This window comes from Aptenodytes patagonicus, chromosome 1 (assembly GCF_965638725.1).
Source record: "Aptenodytes patagonicus chromosome 1, bAptPat1.pri.cur, whole genome shotgun sequence".
NCBI classification, from domain to species: Eukaryota; Metazoa; Chordata; class Aves; order Sphenisciformes; family Spheniscidae; genus Aptenodytes; species Aptenodytes patagonicus.
Genome location: NC_134949.1, coordinates 180,648,016 through 180,671,267, shown reverse-complemented (window position 1 = coordinate 180,671,267; position 23,252 = coordinate 180,648,016). Strand labels below are relative to the sequence as shown.

The following is a 23,252-nucleotide window of genomic DNA, read 5'->3' as shown; positions in this document are numbered from 1 at the left end:
GTTTAAAATTATGTATTTTCAGTAAATGTTAATGAAAGAATTTAGAAGATACTTCAGGAGAAGAGTAATTATGATGGAACGTGGTGTGTGTTTATGAGCTTTATACTTTTATGGTCTGTCTGATCTTGGCCTCTTTTAAAGTATCTAATTAAGTATGCAAATGTTTTTGAGTAGTACATGTTTTTATGACCTCATGATTGTCAAAACAGTAGCAACGTAGGTACCGGTAAGATCTGTCTGTGATAGCAAGGACTTGACTTAACAATCTCTTTCTTCTCAACTTAGGTAACTCTATTACGTACTTTGTTATCTAGAGAACTTTACATATTATTTTATATTACAATTTCATCAAGTCTCCTAGTAGTGCCTTTAGCACTATGACTAATATTTGTTACGTTACTTTTCATTCTTTCTGCAAGATGCGGAGGTAGATGTGAAGTTGAATATGGCGGCGGTTTGGCAATTACAGAATCATTTGCTGAAATTTGGAGTTATTTTTCATCAACGCGTAAACACCCGTTCAGTTCTTTGAATTTGGAACAGAAGGTGGTGAAGTATGCAAAGATTTCAGCTTGCCCGCCCATCCACAGAATTAAACTCTGCGTCTTTAGAAAATTCTGCCTTCTGTAAGTGTGCTCTGTGAAGCTTTTTGTGGCAGAGGAAGGTAGATGCAGACTGTAAAGGTGATCTGACAGTACAGGCCCATCTTTTAGCAAGATAAGGACGGAGAACTTAATACGAGGAGACACTTGGTATAGCAACTAGAAGACAAATCTCATGAGCTGCGAGTGGGCTGGGTTGCTGAAGAGATGCGCTACAGTATTGTTGGTAGGTCAACACAGAAGCTTCAGGCACAGGCATGTAGCATCACCGTAGTCCTGCTAAGTGATTACGGGGGGTAAAATAAAAACATCACTAGGTAACTTACTCCATTTCATAAACTTAACATTTACAGAACGGGGCGTAATTTGCATCAACACTCTGAAGAGCCACACCAAGTTCTTCAAGAAGTTCTTCAGGCAGACAGGAGAAAGTGTATCTGTTAACTGGGTTTCTCCAGCGCCTGGGCCCTCGACTGTATGGTATCCCCAACGCCTTACCCTGACTGCCGCCTGGCACTTTGGTACTCCCGTCTCTGCAGTACCTAGAGACACCGTTTGCTCGTATTATACTGCTTCCTTCTCTCGTGGGGCTCTTTGATTTGCCTGTAAACTGGCGCAGTCTCTTATCTTTCCTGCAGCCTCTCTGCTCACCCTAGACGTACGTGCACGCTCAACCACCTGCTTCCCGCTGCCCCAGATCTTTCTGGTCGCATGCTGGGCAGGCCTGGAGGTCCCGCTCATGGGCTTCTACAAAAACCTTGTCCAAACGTCCTCTTCTGAAAATGCAAGGTCTCATGCAGGTGCTGCAAGGGGCCACGTAGGTCAGCCACAGTCTGTAGGGAGCGGTGAGCAGAAGCAGTCGGGGAGGGCTGGGGCCAAAAAATGATGCGTTCCTTCATTTTTAGCTTTTCTGAATTAACTTGAAAGAAGGTGTAACACTAAATCTGATACGTATGTACATATCTAAAACATATATTACACTGTATATGATATGTATATATTACACTACGCTTGATCTTAGCCAAAAGGCCAAGAAGTGGTACGTTTATGCTCCTGAGACGGGAAGGTATGAGGGGATTCCCAGCATTAGAAGAGAAATGCTATTTTTAATTGGTTTTAATGCATCTTAGAGTAACCTTTGGCGGATCGTACGGGGACCTCACCAGCTGTGTCCTTGCTGCTACACGTGCTGAAGTCTCCTGAGGCGACGTGGAGGCTGCTTGCTGCCACTGCTTTACGGTTCCGTCTGAATCCCTTTGTCCTGTCTCGCTCCGTGGCCTATCCCGTTCCCACGGGTGCGTTTTCCCGAACGCCGTACGCACCTCGCCGCCGGTGAACGGCTGCGGTTCAGTTTGGCTGCCGGAGGCCGGTTGAGAGGGGCGCGGCTGTTCGAGCGGCTTGGCGCCTGCTTCCCCTCCAGCGCCGGTTCCCGCCGCGGCCCCGGCGGCAGCGGGCCCGGGAGCGGGCTCCGGCGCTCCCCGCAAACGAGCGGCCGGGCCCGGCGGAGCGCCCCCCAGCGGCTCCTGCGCACCACGCGGGCCCCGGCGGTTGGGAGCAAGCGCGGGGCGGGGCGGTCGAGGCACCACCCTTTGCCCCGCTGGGAGAGTCCATTGCCGGGGGGAGCCGAGAGGGTGGGAAGCGGGAACTCTTCGGGCCGTCGTTGCCCGGGAGCACGCAGGGGGAAGACGTTCATCGCCGTGCTCGCCGCCTCGGCCCGCCGCTCCGCAGCGGGGGAGAGGTGCGCGTGGGGGCGCGGGAGGGTTGGTTTCTTCTCCGCCCCTCCCCCCATGTCCGCGCGGCTCGGTGGTGCGGTCCCGGGTCAGGTCTGCGGCGAGGCGGCGTGAGGCGCTGTCAGTGCCGTGCTGCGAGGTTCGGCCCACTGCCGGCAGCAGGAGCCGCCCCGCCGCCACCGCCATGGAGCCCCATCGCTGGCTGCCCCTGGAGGCCAACCCCGACGTGAGTGCCCGGCTCGGGGGGCAGGGTCGGCGGGGGAGCTGCCGGTCTGCGCGGGCGGGCTGCCTACCTGCCTGGCTGCTGGCCGGAGGGAGGATGGCGGAGGGGAGAGGGCTCGGGGCCGCTCCGGGCTCAGCGTCGCGGGCTGAGGGACGGCTGGAGGGGGCAGGGAGCGGGGGAGGTCTTAGCCCGCGGATCTAACTGGGGTCTTAACTCCCCTCTGTTTTCTGCTTGCTTTTCAGGTCACGAATCAGGTAAGCAACTTTTATTTGAGGTAACCTTTAGTCTCTCTGCAGCTTTAGGCCCATTTCATTTTCATGTAGTAAAGACTCCTGCTTCTCCAACGAGAGTTACCCCTTCCTCCCCCACGGGTGTCTGCGCAGTCTTCTAATATTGGACCTTACTGGCACCTCCTGAAACCTCTGAGTACATAGCGTCATGTAAAAATACTATATGAAAGAAAAAACAGTGAAGGAAAAGAGAATAGATGGGGTCTGGCTATTAATGTAATGTAATTTCTGATGTGTTTCAAGGTGGGTTTTAATTCATTAATTAAAGCATTATTATATATAATGTGTGCCAGTTCTGGACCTGTACGTGATGGTTTTGTGCACTTGTATGGATCTGCTTACATCACTGTGTCGCAGTCTTTTTCTTCCTTGGCTGACCGTAAGAAATAATGTCATTTTACCATATTTGCACTTTGCTACTTATTCATGACAATATCTACATGATTTTGTTGGTGGTGTTTCTGTTAGCGTAGTAGAACCCACACTAGAAAAAGGAAGCTTGTTCTAGTCCACAGAACAATGTTAAGTGCTAGATAAACTAGCCGAAAGGAAATCACACATACTCCAGCCCTGCATCATGTACTCAGTGATAATTTTGAGTATATTTAGCAAGCATTAAGAGGTCAGATGTTGATCCCAGCAGGCCTATTGATAATGTTAAGGATGGTGTTTAAGCCAAAAGACTCTGAAGCTTCCATCGGTAAGATGACATTCTTAAAACTATGTTGTTGGAATATTTTGGAAATCAGGAATATCTGTGTGTGAAGAATGTATTTTTTTGTTGTTGCTGTAATATACTAATTGAGTCTGCAGGAGAGTGAAGGGTTATTTGATGCTGGGTCATTTTGTACTTGGCTTTATAGTTTCCTGGGACAAATAATTTTACAATTCTTACAGTGTTGCTGCTGTGGAGCAATTTGAGAAGTTTTTAATCCCAGTCCTGAGTTAAAATTAACAACCTTTCCTGGGAGCTTTTCTTGAATGTATGCTATAATTTCCTCATGTTTTAGATTTTTTTTTAAATTTTGAAATTCAGAGACTAAATTCCAGTTTGGAAGAAAATAAATGTGAATAAATGACTAGTAGAATTTCAAATTCTCTAACTTCTCACTTTCCAGATGTTGAGAGGAGCTTATCATGGAACAAATAAAGTCCTGTCGGCTGTAAAGTAGAAATTGAGGAGGAAAAACTAGTGACTTTTTCCAAATATCTGAATTATTTTGTATTGCTACATGTTTATATTATATGGAGAAAATCCTAGAAGAACATTAAATGAACAATTCTAAGTGTGTTCAAAGCCTGTCTCTCTTGCCCATTGGCTTTGCATTGATGATGGATGATATCTATCAATTGTGGATGATCGTGGATTATAGGAACTCTTGCTCTGCAGGGATTTTCTTGTTAATATTTCTGTGCAGAAAAGGCCACTTTAGACCAGTTAGACTTCCACATTCACTATATTTTGCCAGTCTTAACTGAGAAGTTAAGGAAAAAAAAAAGAAAAAAAGGTCAGTGTTGAATATGCATATACCTCTCATTATTAGTCACTGTTCTTTTAATCTCATCAGTACACTGGTAAACTGTATAACAGCAGGGCTATTAGTCACCAGTTATTCATATCCTGCTTACAACAACAATAATAGTAATTTGAGATTCAAATGAAGTTGCGAACACATTTTAAAAAAATCCTGTTGAGTTAGTTGCAAGGACAGACTCTTTTTATGGTACTTTGTGCTGTGCTCTGTAAAATATTCTAGAATTGTTCAGGATTAAAAAAAAACAATGGTGTGCCCCTAAGAGCTGTAATATATGTTTCTAGTAGCAGTTTAATACATGTATCTCTTTGCACAGACATCTAGCCATGTGTTTCTTGGTTTGTTTGGTTTTTTTTGCTATTTTTTTTTTTTTTAAATTGTATTTTATTTGTTTTAGTTGAGTGTTAGACTATCCTTGGAACATAGTACTTCTTTTAGTGTTAACGTTATTGCTAGGTGTGGTAGTGAACTCTTAAAACCCCCAAAAATTCCAGTCAGCTGTAAGATGCGTGGATTCTTAAGTATTAGATTGTAGTCAGAACTGTCATTACAATTCAACAAATGGATAGCCTATTTTGATTATTGTACCAATCATTTTATTGCCTTTTTTAATAGTAACTAGAAAGGAAATGCACTAAATGCAGGTTCATTTGCTTTTAATGTGTTCTTACCGTACTGTGTGCTCTCTAGTTTTGAAATGTAAGTTGCAAATTTGAGACTCTCTCAGTCTTTGTGGTAGAAATTCAGACAATAATGGAGAAGAAGTGGTATTTCTTAGTTGTAGGGTATGTGAAATCTTTCCAAAATATCTTGAAAATTTTTCTCTATCTGAAAGCATTTATGTTATAATACAAGTCTAGGAATTTCTAAATCGTTAGTGTATATAGGATCTCTCTTTGTGCATATGTGTTAGAATATTCCTGTTTATCCTCACCAGCCAGTTTCTGAACCTTTAAATAATTCTTTCTTAGCTTTAAAGATTTCCAATGGCAGTGACTCACTCAGAATACCACAGCCACATATCTGTGGTGATCTTTTTAAGAGAGAAGTCAGCGTAGTTAAATGTACCATACAGTGCTAATTTAATTGTCACAATACTTTTTTTTTTTTCCCCTCCACTTCTACAGTCTGATAGAATGAGTTGTTAGTCCACCTCTGATACAGATAGAGTTGATGATTCAGCATTTTGAAAGCTCCACTTTGTGTACAGTGATGACAGGGAATGGTTTCTTCTCTTTGACCTTCAGCTGGGGGGCCTGACGTGACCAGTGCTGCCCTTCTTCCTGAATCTCTTACAAGACTTTCCCCACTAATGGGAGAGAAAAAGCAAGAAAAGGGGGTTTATCTGCCCACTGTTTACCAGATGATGTTTGGCTGTGTATCTTGTTCTCAATTTCTTCTACCACAAAAAAAAACCAAAACAGTCAGACTGCATACAAATTTTTGGAGTGAAAAGATCAGACACAAGCTGATTGTTCTTCATCATGACGTCCCTTCGATCTGGCTTGCAACCCCTGATTGATTCCCTAGCGAGCATAGATAAACAAAAAAGTAGTATTGGTGGGTATCTTTCTTGATCTCCCACGATCTCTCTTACCTTTCTTCATCTCACATGTTCTAAGAAATATCCTTACTTCCTAGATAAGGTACCATGTCAACTCATGCCTTAGTTATATCCAGATAAGGCTAGAGTAATTGACTGCATCTGATTATGAAGCTCAAGCACTGGCTTCAGGTAGTTCAGAGTTAAACTACTGAGAGCTGACTGTGGCTTTTGGGTTCCTCTTGCCACACAGGGCTTACTTGCCAATTCTTAGTTACCTTCCAGCATTATTTTCAGGCCTTTGATCCTACTTTTTTTTTTTTTTTTTAAAGCCATTAAGGTACTGAGAGTCAGCTACATAAAGAAATTAATTTTAGTCCATGGATGCCCTTGACAGGTGTGGCTTTAAAGTCACAGGGGCAATAAAGATCACGAAACAGAACAAATGGCAGAAACTGGATACAGCTAGTCTTCACCCAATTACGGAACACATTTCTTAAGGGTGTCGGACAGATACAGAGATTAATTAAGTATCTCGAGGAAACAAACTTTAATCTTCCTAAAAGGTCTTTCCATTTTATGAACTCTGCAACGCTATCGCAACAAGCTTTCCCAAAAGAAAGCCCTACTGATCAAAGTCATTGAAAAGGCAGTGCCCACAATTCCTGAAGTGTGTTGGGTGGTAGTACTTACAGATGAGGTACTGTGTTGGAGTGAAATTATGTTGGATGTGAAGAAACAGAGGTGTCCTTCTGAAAATGCTTAGCTAAGCTTACTTTTTTTTTTAGTTGGGGGGTGGGGAAGTGGAGTTTAACTCTTCTGTTGTAAGCAGAGTGGAAATAGCGGAGATAGCGTGCGTGCTTGGAAAGCAGCCTGTTATTATGAGTGCAGCCTCAGAAAGTGGAAGCCCAGGACTCAGTTTGTCTCTTTCTGTAAAGAGAATACCCCAGAAAGCCTTCCACAGAACCAACAAAGAGGAAGTGTTGAGACTGTGGCACAGCATAGCAAAGAATAAGCACAAGGACAAATATGAAGGGACTGTAGACGTCCACTGTGAGATCAGTTGTTGAATGGCTTTTTCTAGTTTAAAATATCTCAAGCTATATAGATCTCTGATTGAGTTTAAATAGGTAGATATGTTACAAAGGGAAAATTGCAACTTGGTTTGGGGTTTAAAGCATTACTCATATGAATAGCTGAAAGGAAAGACTGACTGTCTTTGTACGTTACTCAGTAATTGAAAGCTGAGAAAACCACGTACTTCATTCCTCTATTTGTACTTGCCACTTCTGGCCTTTTATTGTGCTCTTTTTTCCTGAGTTTCTGATTTCTGTTCCAATAAAATAAACTAAAAATTGTAACAAGGAAACTCTTACTGTCTCGAACACTGTTTAAGTGAATGGTGTGCTACAGAGTGGAAAACAAGTGATAGTGGTTCATGCGGTAGATTATCTTGTTGCACTGAAGATGCTGTTCCTTGCTTCCTCATTTTCCTTGGCTTAAAGGACCAGCAGAATCAGTAGAATCCAATGGTGGTTTTAGTACACTGTAAAAATAACATCTATAACAGCTTATTTGGAAAAGTGGGTTGATCCAGCTCGTGCCCATTATGAATAATTGTTTAGATCGTAGAAACAGGTCTCTAAGTGTTTTTCACAGCATAACGTGGTGTCCTGTTTTGAACCAATGTCTCAGTAGCTGCACCTCAGGACTCTGTTCGGAGCATTCTAAAGCTCTCACTCGCTAGGGAGGTTTTGGAGGAAGCCTGGGTCAGCTGGTTAGCCCAGCTTTCTGTGCGCTTTGCATTGCTGCCTGGTTCAATATATATGGCAGTGCCTGGGCATAATGAGTATTAAGTTTCGAAACTGCTTGATGGATATGTTAAAAATATATACCTCTCATTGTGAAGATCAGGAGCGCTAACTGTAAGTCAGTGCTGCTCTTTTAGACACCCTGAAGAAACTAATACAATTGGAAGGATAAGAATTTTGTGGGTGTAAGATTTCTCACATTTTTGATGAAGTTGAAAGTGTTCTCTTTTTTCCTCCTTCATTGCAAATTTTGGAAAAAAAAAATTAAAAAAAAGTGATGATAAATGGGCTGTATTCCTTGAACTTTTTTATGAGGTCCTGAAATACAGTGACTGAGGATATTGAAGAATTTGTAGTAAATCTTGAATTTCCCAAGTAAGTTTATTATAATGGAGCATCTCTTGTTTGAGCAAGACCATACTGTGGCCATTCTAAGTGAGCAGTAGTTGGTAAAGAAGAACAACGCACCTCACGTAAGTTACAGCCATGTATTTGCTTCTGGTATGCCTTTTGACTTGCTGTATAGAACTAAAGCTTCTACAGCTGCCGCCACTTTGTTGCGTCAGTCATTTTGATTAATGGTCTGAAAGACGCCTTCTCTAAAATGTATAGAAAAATGATCCCTTCATTTTAATTTCATAAATGTCATAATGAAAGAGTTAAGAAATATATCCTTATAATGCCCAAACAATAAAATATTGTTTGGGTGGTTCCCTTATTTCCGTAAAGGAATTTCACTTCTGAAACAAGCAGGTTTTTGTAATATGCCTCTAGAAATGATGTATAAAGAGTTGAAAGCAAAATATTATGCATTCATATTTGTAATGTACATTAGTTTAATAAGAATTGGATACTTAAGGGGCTGAATACAACCATCTATTTGTGGATTTATATAAATTGTAATATGTTTTTCTGTTTTTTTTTTTTTCTTGGTGATAATTCCATCAGGCATTTTTTATGCAGTGTCTTACTACTTTCTAGGGAAAAAGATTAGCTTCAATTTAACAGTGCCAAAAATTCTTATGCTTTAATGAAAAAGTTACAATATTGATTGTCTTCATTAGTTTATTTAGATGTAGTCCTTCCAGTTTCCTAAAGCCATAGGCACATTTTGTTTTTTGCAGAAGAAAGTCTTAACTGTGGTTTTGTCGTGATACAGCGATGCTTTAATCCACTGAGCAGAAGTACAATAAAATGTAGACTCTGTTGGTGTCTTGCTTTGCATTTGCATTTAGAAGAGAATTATAACAGTTGGTTCTCCCCACAAAAGCTCTTTGACTTTTGCATCTGAGTGTCTGGAAATATTTGTGCATTTTGCCAGTTTTATGTTTTCATGGTTCCAACTTTGTATAAAAATAGCACAGTAAAATGTGGAAAACTCAAAGTCTTCAGTATAATGCCTTAGCATTTAGAATGTGGTGCTCTTGAAATATTTGCAAATGCTATCCAACTTTAATAGCACCTAAATTTCAAAGTCCGTTTTGTTTCAGTGTTTGTCCTCACTTTGTTTTTACATGCAAGAGACAAAGTGGAAAAGAGCATCGCTACTTAAGACAATATTTAAATTATGCATTAATTACTTCAGAAGTTTTCTGTTAAAATGAATTACACCCTTACTTTCTCTTACCCCACTTACCCTTTCCACATCTCTGTCAACCCCATAAATCAAATCTTCCTGCTGGCTGTGTAACTGCGTTGGCAGAAGTACTATTTTAAACTGCTGAAGTCAAGTCATCTGGGTCAAGATGTTGCTAGGTTGCCTTTGTCCACTGGGTTTCCATTCTACTTTTGAGGCTCTTTAATAAATAAGCATGAACTCTTTTTTTTAATTAAATAAATTTCATTAACCTTAAAGGTAGCCAGCGTGCCTCAGAGCAGAATCATGTATTACAGATAACTGCTCTGTGCTTCTTTCAGTGCCTAACAGTTAGTAGGTTAAAGTAGTGGTACTGACAATGGAAACAGTATAGGTTATACCACATAGGTAACGTGCCTAAATGTGCTTATTTTAATGTTTTTGCTATTAACTGACATTTAGACATACAGATTTACAGTTTGTGGTGATTTAGAATAGAATCAGGTAGGCTGGAAGGCACCCCTAGAGTTCTGTAGTCGAACCATGTTCTGTTAAAAACAGGTTGCTCAGGAACTTGTCAAGTTCTGAATTCCTCAAAGGATGGAGGCTCCACAGCCTCCTGGGCAGCCTGTGCTAGTGTTTGACCATAATAATTATTTTTTAAATTTATTTTTGAATGCTTTCCTTATCAAGTTCAAATTTCCTGTGTTCCAACCTATGTCCATTGTTTCTCATTGTTCTACTGTGCACTGCTGAGATGAGTCTCAGCACTCTGCACTCTCCCTTAGCTAGTTGAAAACAGTAACAATCAGGTGAGAAGGAAGGGCCTTCTGGAATACTGGGGAAAAAAGGAGAAATTCATGAGAAGTGCAGATAAGGGGTGTGCGTGGGGAAAGTAATTTCAGAAGTGACTTTTTGTTTAATGGTTAGCTGGACCAGTGAAAAAACAAGAAGTGTTTTTCAGGAAGGTATTTTAATATAACAAGAAAAGAGACAACTGAAAAAATGACAACAATCAGTAAAAATAAAGTTCTGAAAAAGTTAATAAGCTAGATACAGACATGTGGTGTTTTTTGTTGTTGCTGTTGTTCTTCCTAAGCCCCTGTAAGACTTCTGTAATGTAGCCAAGTATCTTCTTTTCTAAGGTAAATGCTCGAAGACATATAAATTAAGAAGAGCCAGCAATGTGATAAGCAGTGACTGAAAAAGAGTATCTAACACTCTCTTGTGCAGATCTAAAGAAATATAAAGCTGCTATTTTATGTTAACCTGAGTATGTAGTATCAATAAGCTAAGAGAACGTAAACAGCTGAAAGTGAGCGGGCCCTCAGATACAGTGTAAAGTACCCTAACTGCTCCATCCGATAGGTATCTGTAGAATAAAATTGCTTGGGTAATCGCTGAGTAATTGGAATGCAAAGCAGCAGAGGTCCCTCCCTATGAATGACACTGTCTAAAAATCATACTGCCTGCTGTCCTAAAACAGGAATGCTTTTGTCGGTGGGGAAGGGGTTGCTTCACCTCCTGGTGCATAACTGACTCCTCCTTGTACAAGCATCTTTGTCTGGCCTAGGAAAGAGCTAGAAAAAGACTGAGGGAGGAAAAAAAGGAGGTTTAATTTAGTTATAACTAAGGTATTCAGGTAACTTGCCAAAATTGAAGCTGTTGCTTGTGACCTCTCTTTTCTGACCTTCCTGTGTCATATCTAATATGGAGTTTTGTCCCTCTAAAGAACTTGCTCTGGTTCCTAACAACTTGTTTTTATTCCTACAAAATTTCTTCTCCCTGACCTTGCTAAATACAGTCTTGCCTTGCTTTTATCCATTCAGAACACAATTGCAAAAGATTACTTATCTGGCTGTGTCATTGATTGGACTCCGTTTTTTTTCTTTGCATGTCTCCACATTAAAAATAAGCTCCATGTATTTGTTTTAAGGGTTCTTCCCATCCTGCCATCTATTGTTCATCTGTTACCCATCTGTCAGTCTCTCTTACATAGGGGCTTATGCTGCCAGTTTTCATCATCTACTTACTAAATTTTCAGAAGGATATCTCTATTTTTTTTTTTTTTCTCCAGGTCTGAATGAAACCCTCTTGATACACAGAGATAACCCCTTTGCCTATTTTGGGTCTCTCCTTAGTATTTTTTTTTTTTTAATTATTATTCTACAATAAAGTTGTTAGGCTGCTTGTGTGTTAAGATCACTGCCTGTCATACCAAACCTATGCTCTTGCTGTTCCCTGTAGTGCTGACCATCACTTCTAGTCATCACTCTCATTGTATACTGAAATTTATAATTTCTTAGATTATAAAGTTTCTGGGCTGTATGGTAACGTGAATAATGAAAGGCACCCTATATTTGTGGAGTTTTAGTTACATTGAGTATTCTATTTAGGAGTTTGAGTAGCTCTTCTTGGGTTTAGGGAGCATTTTGTTGATTTGGGGTTTGTGGGGGTTTTTTGTTTGTTTTGATTGGTTGGTTGTTTTTTTTTTTCCCCATTGGTGTAGAACAGGACAGGGGAACCTAAATCACTTATTTGTCCAGTAGCTTAATGTGATCCTTCTAGACTTGCCTCTTCTGGTTGTGGGGTCTTTTTCTAAGTGAGTGTTGTTTTTATTTTGTTGGGTTTTTGCACCCTTATTTCATGTAATCTTGCAAAATAATAAGCGGTATTTTTTCAGTTGCATTACTCTTCCCACAGTTCTGAATAACAGCAGTAAAAATGATGGAAAGATTAGTCATTGGCTTCATAAGAAAAGTACTAGAAGTACAAATAATATTTTAATGCACCCATATGTGTACTCCCCCTTCAGAATTTTTTTTCTGTCATTCACAAAGTGGTAATTATCTTCACAGCCTAGAGGGTTAGAATAGGAGTTCAAAATGTACTGTCTTCTGTTTCATCAGCTAGTAAACACTTAACACTTTCCCTTTTCCCCATTTTCATTAAAAGGTAATAATTTGGCCTTCTTCCCAATCTTGGCAAGACTTAAAGGTGGTACAGAACCAAAAGAGCTTGATGTATTACATAAGCAGTCTTCTGAGTGAATTGTCTTATTGTACTTCAAAACTACCTTGTTTTTTAAAATAGTCAAAAAGGGTAGGTTCTGCAAAGCCTTAATTATGACTTGTGCCCAGTCCCACAAACCTCTACATAAGGGAACAAAATTTCCTTAAGAGCTTGATAAAGACACTTTATTTTTCCCCTCATCCTCTTTTTCCTCTTTGAATTTATGGTCAGTCCATGTTTTTCATTATTAGTAGGTATTGTAAGAAAAAGAGAAAAATGGGGAAAAGTGTTTACATGGCCTTATGAAAAGAAAATCTCCATATTTTGCAATGCAGCCAGAATCAAATACTGAACTAGCTCTGTGAACTGTATAGTTTATTACTGTAGATACACAGAAAGCCGTATTAATTTTTCCAAGATATTCTTTACACTTTTTTCAAACTTAAATCGCCTTTACTTGCCCTTGGTTTTGATGTCATGTCTTGCAGTGTAAAACAGAAAGAGAATAATGCATTTAAAATGGTAAAGTGTGGGTTTGTGTTCACCCCTCCCCAAAACACTGGCTGCAACCTGCAGCTTCATTCTCTTAATAAACTTAAGGGTATGTATATTTTCTATCGTTATGCCCCCTTGTAGAAGATATTCCTAAGTGTTACTGGTAAAAATCTTCCTTACTCTTAATAAATACTTGTTGTCCATACATTCAGCCTTTGTAGAAACTGTCTCCTTTATATCTCTAAATATTGAGAGTCAGCCCCTTGGCTATGTCTCCTGAAAAACAACCACCTTGCCTCTTGCCCAGTACAAGTTGAAACTGCTATTTGAAGGGATCTCGTGTTAGACGAAGACACTTGTATTTCACTGTACGTTCTTGTGTATTGTTTTAATAAAATATTCATTTGGGGTCTTTTTTACAGTTATTTCTATGTAGGTATGAATCTACTCAAACATGGCATAACTGTTACTGAATTCTTGTGCGTATGTGTAAACCTACTCACTAGGTGGATTATGGAAAGAAGAGAGAGTCATCTATGCCTTTCATTTAGGCTTATCATCTTATGTGATTCTTAAGCATCTTTACTGCAAATGTATCAATAAATAGATTTCCTCAAATAGCGTTGGCTGGAAGTATGATGAAGCTTTTAAAGTAGTCTTTCCCTTCTAAGAAAGATAATGGGCAAATTACTCTGGTCTTCTACAGTATCACTTTTGGGAAGAGTATTGGGAACCGCAGAGTTGGTTTTGCTGAGAGCTGGCTAAAGAAATGCTTTAGGAGTTCATTGGTTTTCCATTAGAGAGGATAGAGGACTATTACTTGCTGCATGTTTTTCCAAGCATTTAAATTTGCAGCTGTTTCTCAGCAGACTTTTATTATTTTAAACTCGAGAGCCCCAGGTGACTGGATAAGATTTTCCTATAGAATATGGTTTTTCCAGCAGAGAGATAGTAAGTTGTGAACTGTTAACTTTTTGGAAAGTACACAGGGTTCCCACATCTTTAAGTTTTTCTGCAAAATGTATTTCTTTTACCAGTAGAAGTAGTGTTTCAAAATAGGATTTGTGTATGCCACAGTGTACAATTAGCTTTTTCTTATAATTATGAATGGTCAGTGTGTGTATAGTAACAATAGTTTCTGAATTCAGTTAGGTTCTTCTAGACTCTGGTAACACAAATATTTCAAATTGTTTTAGATCATATATAGTTATTAATTCTGCAACTGTTGTTGTGGTACATAACTTATCTGAGTAAAAGAAGAATATCTGATTAAAAAGTGGGCGCCCAATTGTAGTCTAAGGGTGTCAAAGCTTAGTAGGTGCTACAGTCTCTCTTTCCTTCTTAAGTGGCTTAACCTTAGGTAGAAGACCCAAAATTACTTTTTGTATTGTGACATATAGCTGTAGCATAGGAAAGATGATCAGAAAGCCTTTGGCTTAGATGCTGTTCAGAAGTTCTAAAGAAGCAACTGAGAATTACTTGAAGATTCATGATTATTGTCTGGCACTTAATCTTTGTCTACTTCAAAATATGTTACGCTATCATAGTTTGAAAGGACTTTTCATGTAAAAGAACACCTTAAAAGGTACACCTACTAAAATATGTATCTTGTGTCTCTTTGCTCAAAAGGCCATTGAAGATCACAATTTTTTTGAATTGCTGAAACCCAGCAGCCTCAATATAAGCACTGGTGTCAGGTATTCTGAAGTACTCATGGAGTCAAATAATATAAGTTTATTCATACGTGCTCTGACCCATGATTTCTAGTTAAAGTGAATATTAAGTACTTCTCTATTTTCTGGCAAAACACTTTCAAAATGGCTGAAATGCTTTAATGCTTTAGGAAATAGTGTTGGGAGTGTTTTCACTTCCCTTTCATAAAGCTGTTTAAATAAATAAAACATGGGGATTTTGTGTGTCTTTGTTAGCACTACGATTTATTCAGCCTTATTTATTAAAACTTGAATCTTGTTTATTCTCCTTAAATTTTGGAAAGTATGGGTTGTTGCAATGTATTTCACATTGTAAATACTCTGTTATGCTTCTAAAAAGATAAGTATATGAGCGTACTCATTTAATATTATTCTATTTTTTTCTTTTCTAGTTTCTCAAACAGTTAGGTATACATCCTGACTGGCAATTTGTAGATGTTTATGGTATGGAACCAGAACTGCTTAGCATGGTGCCAAGACCTGTCTGTGCAGTGCTACTTCTCTTTCCAATAACAGAAAAGGTAAATGTTTATTTAATAATCAGCTAATCATTTTTGTTGTACCTGAAATGGGAATGAACAGTTTGAATCTTGTACTTTGGTGTCATAATAGAATCAAGATGAGACTCAAAACTTATTCAAGAGACTTCTTAATTAAAAACAACAACAAAATGCTTCCTTCAGAACCTTCTTTTGATAACCTTACATGTATATTTCCAATTTCTTTTCAAGCTGGAGTGGGAAAAGGTAATGTAGAAGCACAGAGAAATATGCCTCACATTTTTCTATTACAGACAGTTTAAGGCTTTTCTTTTTTAAATATGCACTGTGAAATGGCTCAGTTCTGCTACTTTTAGCAGAAAGCTACAATAGCATAATCAAAATAAGAGGTAGGGTGTAGGACTATATCAAATGCAACTACTTTTTGAGTTTTCATACTGTTGCACTGACCAAACTTCAGTCCGCTTTCAGTTCAGTCATCAGTACCAATATGGCTTTCACTTCTTGGACAGATAAGACATATTTCTAAGATGAAAGAGAATTCCCCCCCCTTCTTCCTCTATGTTAGGCTTTGAAATACTTGATTTGGTTAAATCTTCGAGTCTGCTTATTTTGTGTCGTCATATGCTTCTACATAGAGAAGAAATCCATCTTGCATATCTCCTTTGAGTTTTATGTAGGTTGAAACGTGTGATTCATACTGATCTTTCAATTTATAGAATTCTTATGTGATTGTGATAAGGTCAGCCAAAAAGTTTGAGGTGAATCTGCCCAAACTTCTTCCTTTTAATGTATCTCTCAAAAAGAACACATGGTTTATAAGGACAAAGCAGTTACCTATTAAAGCTTAACTTCTATAACAAAACCTGTTTAAACAGAGAGAAGAGTGACTAGGTCAGTCCTCTTACTCATTAGGTCCTGTAAACCCTTGCATTCTCAGTTTCTCCAAAACAGCTATGTAGGCAGTCCTTTTCAGGCTTGATTTCAGCCACCTTGATAGTTTTGAATTTAAGCAAACTATTAACTGTCCTCACCTGTCTTCAGGAAATTTCCTTTCTGTCACCTTTGAGGCGTTGTTTTTTTGTGTGCTGTGGTTTCTGTCTGACTGCTTGAGCTACAGGTCTGAGCTCCTTCTGTGACTGTCACTTTTCTTTTGCCTCCCTGCCTGTGCAAACTTCCTTTCTTGGATCATGCTATGGGAGCATCATCCCATGGGAAAGAGCAACCTTCCTCTTGTTCCAGAAGGTGTATCCAATTTCATCCTGAAGAAGCATATGACAAACAGAACCAGAGAAACAGCATATGCTCTGTTGCATCGATCAATCAAATTTGACCACCAGCCAAATATTTTTCTCCAGCATGTTAATCCCTCGGAAACATAATGGACACAAGTGTTTCTATCAACTGTTTAGCCTGAGTATGTGAAGGCTGAATCTTTCTTGTGAAGTCCCAGTGTTCTGAAGCTTTTGTTGTTCGGTGCGAACTCCACAAGACTCTTGAGCATTATTTTATATTTCTGGAGTACTCTTCCCCTCCTCAGTCTCCCTTTCAATATGGCCTGGTATATTCTGCTTTTATTTAATTTATTATTTATTTATGTTTCTTGGCTGTGTCTACGTTTATGAAAGTGTGCCTCTTTATTAATTTTGCTGCCTTTGTAAACACTTTTCTATCATGTTTTCGTTCTTCTGTCTAGAAGTTCCTTTCTTTCATGTTTCCTATATACCAATTTGCTTGAACTTGCCTTCAGGACAAGATACTCTTGTTAGCATACAGATAATCTTAGGGTTATTGTCCAGTTTAAAGGTCAATGACTTTCTTAGTCTGCATTGTAGGTTCTAGACAGAGTAAATACTATGAGCGTTGGGCATTTTGGGCATGGTCCAATGCATACATACCATGGGATAGCTCGGGTTAGGAGGGGCCTCTTGAGGTAATCTGGTCTAACCCTTGCTCAAAATCATATTTTCAGTATTCTCAACATTTATGTATTTATTTTTGCCATGGAGTTTATTTTGGTTGGCAGGGAGTGAATGGCAGCTATATTGTTTGCCTTCTCTAACCTGAAGTTTTGTCCTATTATTCTCTATGATTTTTTTTTTTCAATTAAGGCTATTTTTGTTAACTTGTAGACAAGTGATGTCAATTTAAAATGCTTTGTAAATGCTCTTGCTATTACTTAGACCATTCAGACAAGCTGCAAGCGTGGAATCATGATACTGGCAAAATTTCTTGTTTCTGTTTGTCACTGATGGTACATAGATTCTAAGAGAAACTTCTCATGGGTTTTCAGGAGGAGTTCCTTGATAACATTCTGCATTCAAACTTTAGTTTTGTCATACTTGTATAAAAAGCCCATCTACTTCAGTATTTTTTTGTCTGCAAAAGTACCTAGTAAAAGAGGCAAAGGAGGAAGAAAGAACAGCATTGTCTGGAACATTTGCAGGTTTTTTTCATTCTTTTTCTGTTTGAGATGAAAATCTTAAAATAAAAAAAAAAATACAATACCCAAAAAACCCCAACCAAACAAAAAACCAAAAAAACCAGCCTCCCCCAAAAGAACCAACAAACCACAACCAACAAAAAACCCCCACAAAACCAACACACTGTTGCACAGTGTAACAGATTTTAGTCAATTATGATCTTTACAAAACAAGTACTTTAGATTGTTCAATCAAACTAAATTCTTTCTTTTACTAGAGAAAATAAGCATTCACTGTATGAATATGGCTTTTGAAGGGTTTGTTTTGAGGCTGTGAGCATTATATAAATCTTATTTTATATTCCTAGAAAAAATGAAATGTAAAAATGGAACTTGTAAGAATGCTTCATGCTGATTAAACATGTGAAGTATTATGGTTTAGCGCTTGGAGACCCCTGTCCTTAAAAGCTTTTTGTTGGATTGAATAGAGATGGTGACAGGTGCAGGAAATGACAGATCAAGGAAATATTTTGAACATTTTTGAAATTATGTTAGATAACACATATTTCAAAATGATGTTTCAAGTGTGACTGGTTTTTGGCCAGTGACAAGGCATTGGTTTAAGAAACAATATAGAGCTGTTCAGCTGAGTAAGTTTACATACACTTGTCAGACCACATGTGTTAAGCGTTTCAAATTACAAGTTGAGTTTTGGTTTTTATTAGTTAGCTGTTGCTTTTTTAAAATTATTTTTTCTTGAATAATGTAGCCAGTATTTATTTGTACTATTTGTGAAATGTCTGTAACTTTCCTTCTAGTATGAAATCTTCAGAACAGAAGAAGAAGAGAGAATAAAAGCTAAGGGGCAAGATGTCAAATCATCAGTGTATTTCATGAAGCAGACCATTAACAATGCTTGTGGAACAATTGGGCTAATTCATGCTATTGCAAACAACAGAGAGAAAATGAACTTTGGTAAGCTTTGTGGTTTGTTTTTTTTTTGATTGGTTGGGTTTTTTTGTTGGCTTTCCCCTTTTTTTCCTTAACTGTGGGGAGGCACGGAGGGAAGGATATGTTTTGTACTACTTTCTCTGAATATAACCATTCATAAAGGATGATCTCTATTTAAAGAGCATTTCTACCTATAATTATAAAAACAGTATTTCATACTAATCCACAAACTAAAGCACTTGAAGTGTTGCAAACTGCAGCAGGTAGCAATTCCTCTTGCAATCAGCCTTCAGTGTCTGAAAGATACGATGTAATTATATCTTTAAATCTTTCTTGGAATGAAGCATTCTGTAAGCTTTGAATGAAGTTGGAGTTAAAGCATGACTCTAATTATGTCTTTTTTATTTTTTTAAGAAACTAATTCTTCACTGAAAAAGTTCCTAGAAGATTCATTATCTATGACTCCTGAAGAGAGGGCCAAATATCTAGAAACTTATGAAGTTAGTATCATGTGTTTTTACTTTTATTTAAAATGGTATAAGAATTACTTGCATGAGCAGGTACTGTCCTTTAGGACTTGATCCAGTGAAGCACTTAAACAATTTGATTTTACACATGAGCTTGTGATCATATAGTTGCTACAAAGAAAACCCTGCTTTGGTAGTTTAAAGTATTCCTGCCTGCCCATAGCTCAGTCAGCAGAATGGATTTTGTCAATGTTCCTCATCCATATTAATGCACTGGCTTAGTTTAAAATGACTTTGAAATGGATGAGAAATGTGTGCATAATCTTTTTGGTGGGTTCAGGATGCAGTTTAATGGTCAATTTAAGCTGATCTGGGGCTATTGCTGAAAGGATGGTCCTTCTGCTGCCTCCTTTCATTTGTGCCTTCTAGTCATCTCTCTTTGGCTCTAGCAGTTTGGGGCACACAAAGAGCTGATTTGGCTGAAATATAATCTCCTTACTGCACCACCCCAAACAATTAGATGAGGTAGCTGATAGTGTGGTTAGCCAGATCGTTAGTGCTGCTTGAAAGGATGTGGCAGAAACATTTTGCCAGTAGTGGAAGGGGAGAACGGTGCTATTGCTGCTGATGGTAACGATGATCCTCTCTCAAAATGAAAATCTTCGACTTCCAAGTCCGAGTTCAAATTAAGCTTATTGTGAAGCCCTCAGGAATAAGGGTGTTAACATGTGGCTGAGGGAAATAGTGACAAACAGAAGCAGTAGAGGTTCGATAACATTTTCTGTAGAAATGTTGGACACAAGATGTCTGATCAGAGTTTCTATCTAAAGTATTTTGTCTGCTAAGAAGTGATATATAACAAAAACACTTGCCCATGGTGTTTTCTGTGTGTAAAAGTGCCATTACAAACTGTTAGGTATTTGGTTTGAATTGACTGTTATGAAACTGAAATATTGGTCTTCTGAGATCCTTGGAAGTGGAAATTATTTGTTTATCAATTTTTTTATTTATTACAAGCACTGAACAAAAATAGTTACATCTATGGCATTTGATAAAATGAAGAGCATACAGTGATTCTTAAAACACTGAAAGTCTCTCATTTCAAGTCTGATTGAAATATCTTTTAATTTTAGGCTATTCGTGTCACTCATGAATCCAGTGCCCATGAAGGTCAGACTGAGGTATTCATTTTTTAAAAAAATCTTTGTTAATAACTACTTCGAGTTGAATATAATTGAAATGAAAACATATATTAAAGGTTTACAGTGAAATGGAGATTATTGCTTGGTCTGCAGTATTGTGTCATTAGTCAAAAATCAGGGCACAAAATCAAGTGGCATTGTTGGGAGGGAACCAAACTTGAAGCTTGTTTGGGGTTTTTTTGGCTTATGGATTTTTTTTAAGCTTTTATATAACATGGATGATCTTTTCAAGCTTCATTTCAGAGTAAAACGGCCAGTAATAGTATTTTTAATGAAAGTTGAGGTTTTGATGTTGTAAATTTGTAGGTAAGACTGTAAGATCCATAGTAATCGTACAAATGGAACAAAAATTTTATGAAAGAGTCTGAAAAGTTTTACTTCAGGAAAAGAAATAGTACAATATTTGGTTTGCCATTGTGTATGTGCTGTTTGTATACAAATAGTAATTCAGATAAATTCTCACTAATACATATATTTATAAGCTTTTATCCCCCAACAAATTGAGTGATATAAGGAAGAAAAAAAACCAACCCAAGAACAGCCCAACCCCAAAACCAACAAAAAAACTTAAAATAAACATAAATTTAACATTCAACATTTTTCTGCTTCAGTCATACTAAGGCAGTTTTCCGTCTTTCCGGTTCAGATTTCAGTATCTGTTCCACAAAAAGAAATTTGATTAGATTGTTGCTAGCACTGCTTTGTTTGACAAAGAGAGGAACCCTCCTTTGCTTGGCTGTGACTCCAGTGGCTCATCCGCTTTTGGTTTTTTGAAGTACAGTAGGTGAGGTTTTCTTTCTTCTTATGGCTTGTGCAGTGTCTTCTAAACAATGCAGGAGAAAGCAAAGCAGTCCTTTCTGCTCGCCCTTGCCCCACCATCTGGAAATGAAAATTAAGATAATTGTTTTAACCATTTCTATTATAGATACTCGACTTCCTTTGTGATACTTTCTTTTAAAAAAACCACCACTCTTTCTTCTTAGATCTTTCTCTAAATTAATCACGGTTCTATATTTCAAGACGAAACATGAGAACAAATTCATCTTTCTCACCCTTTTCTAAGTGAGAGACTCCAAAATATCTGGTCTGTTTTCTTTACAAATGAGTCCTTTCCTAGATATTCTTGGCAAGCTTAGTAAGAGAGAGGCTATGGAGATTATTCCCACAAGTTGCTGAAGACTGAATGTTCTTAAGATCTTTGTGAAAGAGAAAAAACTTCTTTAGTTGTTTTGATGTACCGTGACATTCATCCAGGGAATGGTTTGTCTATGCATTCTTCTGGCAGAAATTATGGAATGATTGGGATTGGGAAAGAAAATGCAAGGGCTATGTTGTTCCCGAGAGTCTTTGTAAAGATTCAGGAAGCATCTAAGTGATGATGGAATCTCCTAATAAGGGACAATTAACTTCTTGAACTTCCACAAAGTAATTTCTTTCCTGATCAAGATAACCACAATACAAAAGATTAATAATTGTGTGGAAAGATGAAGACTTTTTTCCATATTAAAAACTTACAAGATTGTCTTAGCAACTGTGTCTAAACACAGATACTGAATAAGTAGTTTCCTTGCCAAATATTTATTATTCCATTTTGCAAAACTGAATCTGGAAGTAATTCAATATGGATATTCCTTAGACTGGCAAAATAACTTTTTCCTGTCTTTCTGTTTCCAAAGTTGAAATAGTACAACGGCTGAACACATGTGCTAGGACCATTTTTTCAGAATAGTTCTGATCCATCAACCAAGGAGGGAAGAAATAAACAAGTTATCTTACTGGAACATCTAATTGCCTGAAGATCCTGTCCTACCATAGTGTAGTTAAATTGGCAGCAAGGCCTCCCCTTTCATCTGTACAGGGGGAATTGCTTTACTTTAAAGTACAGTTCTTTTTAAGCAAAACAAAATCTGAAACGTGAATATGCTGAGAAGTGTAACTGAGAGTTGGAGTGAGTTAATCTCCTAGCCTTTCTCCCTCCAATGGTACATTGTGAATGTTGCTGTATACTTCTTCATGTAGCGGTGAAGGGACTGATGAACAGCATGCCCTTGAAGATGCTGAAGTTAGCATATGCAGGTCATACAAGGATGTTGACTTGTCCTGCAGGGTAAGTTGATAATTTCTAGCACCTTTGGAGCAAGAGAGAAGAGAATCTCATTCCTCCTGCATATCCGTTATTGTTATGATTACTTTCCTGAGAATTTAAACTTCCTTTCAGAGCACTGGAAAGGAACATGTTTGCCTTCCTATGACTGTTGGGTTTTTGTTCTCTCCCCCCCTGCCCTGCCCAAACAGCCAGGGCATTTTGCATAGAAATCTTTCCTTTGAATAAAGTGGCTTACATAGTTGCTTAATGATAGTAAGTGCTGTAGCTTTGCAAGCAAAAAGTCCTTTCCAGGTCTCCTACACAATTAAAGATTAAGAAAACATGCAGGCCTAGGATGATTAACTCTGCTTGTGTGTTTCCTAAGAATAGCCTGCTCTGTGGGTAGTTTTGTGCCTTAGATAGGTATTGCGTACTACTGTCCACTCAAATTCTTCTGCAAATGTTGCTTAAGCTCAACTGTGTTAGACAGAGCAACTTCCAAAAGTGGGATGTATGGCAGTCAGCTTTGCTGATTTGGTTAAGAAGCTTTGTAACTGCTTTCAAGATTCTATTTTTTTCCCTTCTACCATGCAAAACGCACCATCGCACCATTGAGATAAAAGTAAAATTTTCTGTAATCTCGAGATGCAGAAGGCTTAAAAATAGCAGAGAGTACAGACAGGTTCTCTTGTTCTCTTTGGATAATACTTTTTTTTCTGGGCTCTGATTTCTCAGATATTTGAGGATTCAGCCTTTAATGATTCTAAGTAAACCCTTTATTTGTTGATTGCTCCTGACAGTCTTGCTAAGTCTTCGCAAGCTTTTTTATCATCTCAGTGGCTACTTCATTTTTACAATATGCTAGTGGATTTTCTGTTTTTGTTTCTGTTCCATGTATGTGAGTATTTCAAACCTCGAAATAAAGCAAGTCTGTCTAGAAATAAAATTAGAAGTAATAAAAAATGTTAGTTAAAATGTTAGAAGTAATAAAGCAATGCTATCTTCCTAGTAGCTGTGTATTCCATCTATTTGTCTTGTCTCGTGGGTAGGATTTGTTTCTGGTTTCGGATAATCTCTAATCAGATTTTTTTTTTT

The 23,252-nt window shown here is 38.2% G+C and overlaps 1 protein-coding gene across 1 annotated transcript in view; it reads left to right on the top strand.

Annotated features, from left to right (window-relative positions):
- Positions 1–2,440: 2,440 nt before the first annotated feature.
- The window catches only part of UCHL3 (ubiquitin C-terminal hydrolase L3), a 47,116-nt gene continuing 26,304 nt past the window's right edge, over positions 2,441–23,252 (top strand). The window contains exons 1-6 of the mRNA XM_076362771.1: positions 2,441–2,558; positions 2,798–2,809; positions 14,922–15,050; positions 18,270–18,426; positions 18,817–18,902; positions 20,003–20,050. Of these exons, the coding sequence (XP_076218886.1) occupies positions 2,517–2,558; positions 2,798–2,809; positions 14,922–15,050; positions 18,270–18,426; positions 18,817–18,902; positions 20,003–20,050 (474 nt within the window). The 5' untranslated portion in view covers positions 2,441–2,516. The remainder of the gene's footprint in view (positions 2,559–2,797; positions 2,810–14,921; positions 15,051–18,269; positions 18,427–18,816; positions 18,903–20,002; positions 20,051–23,252) is intronic.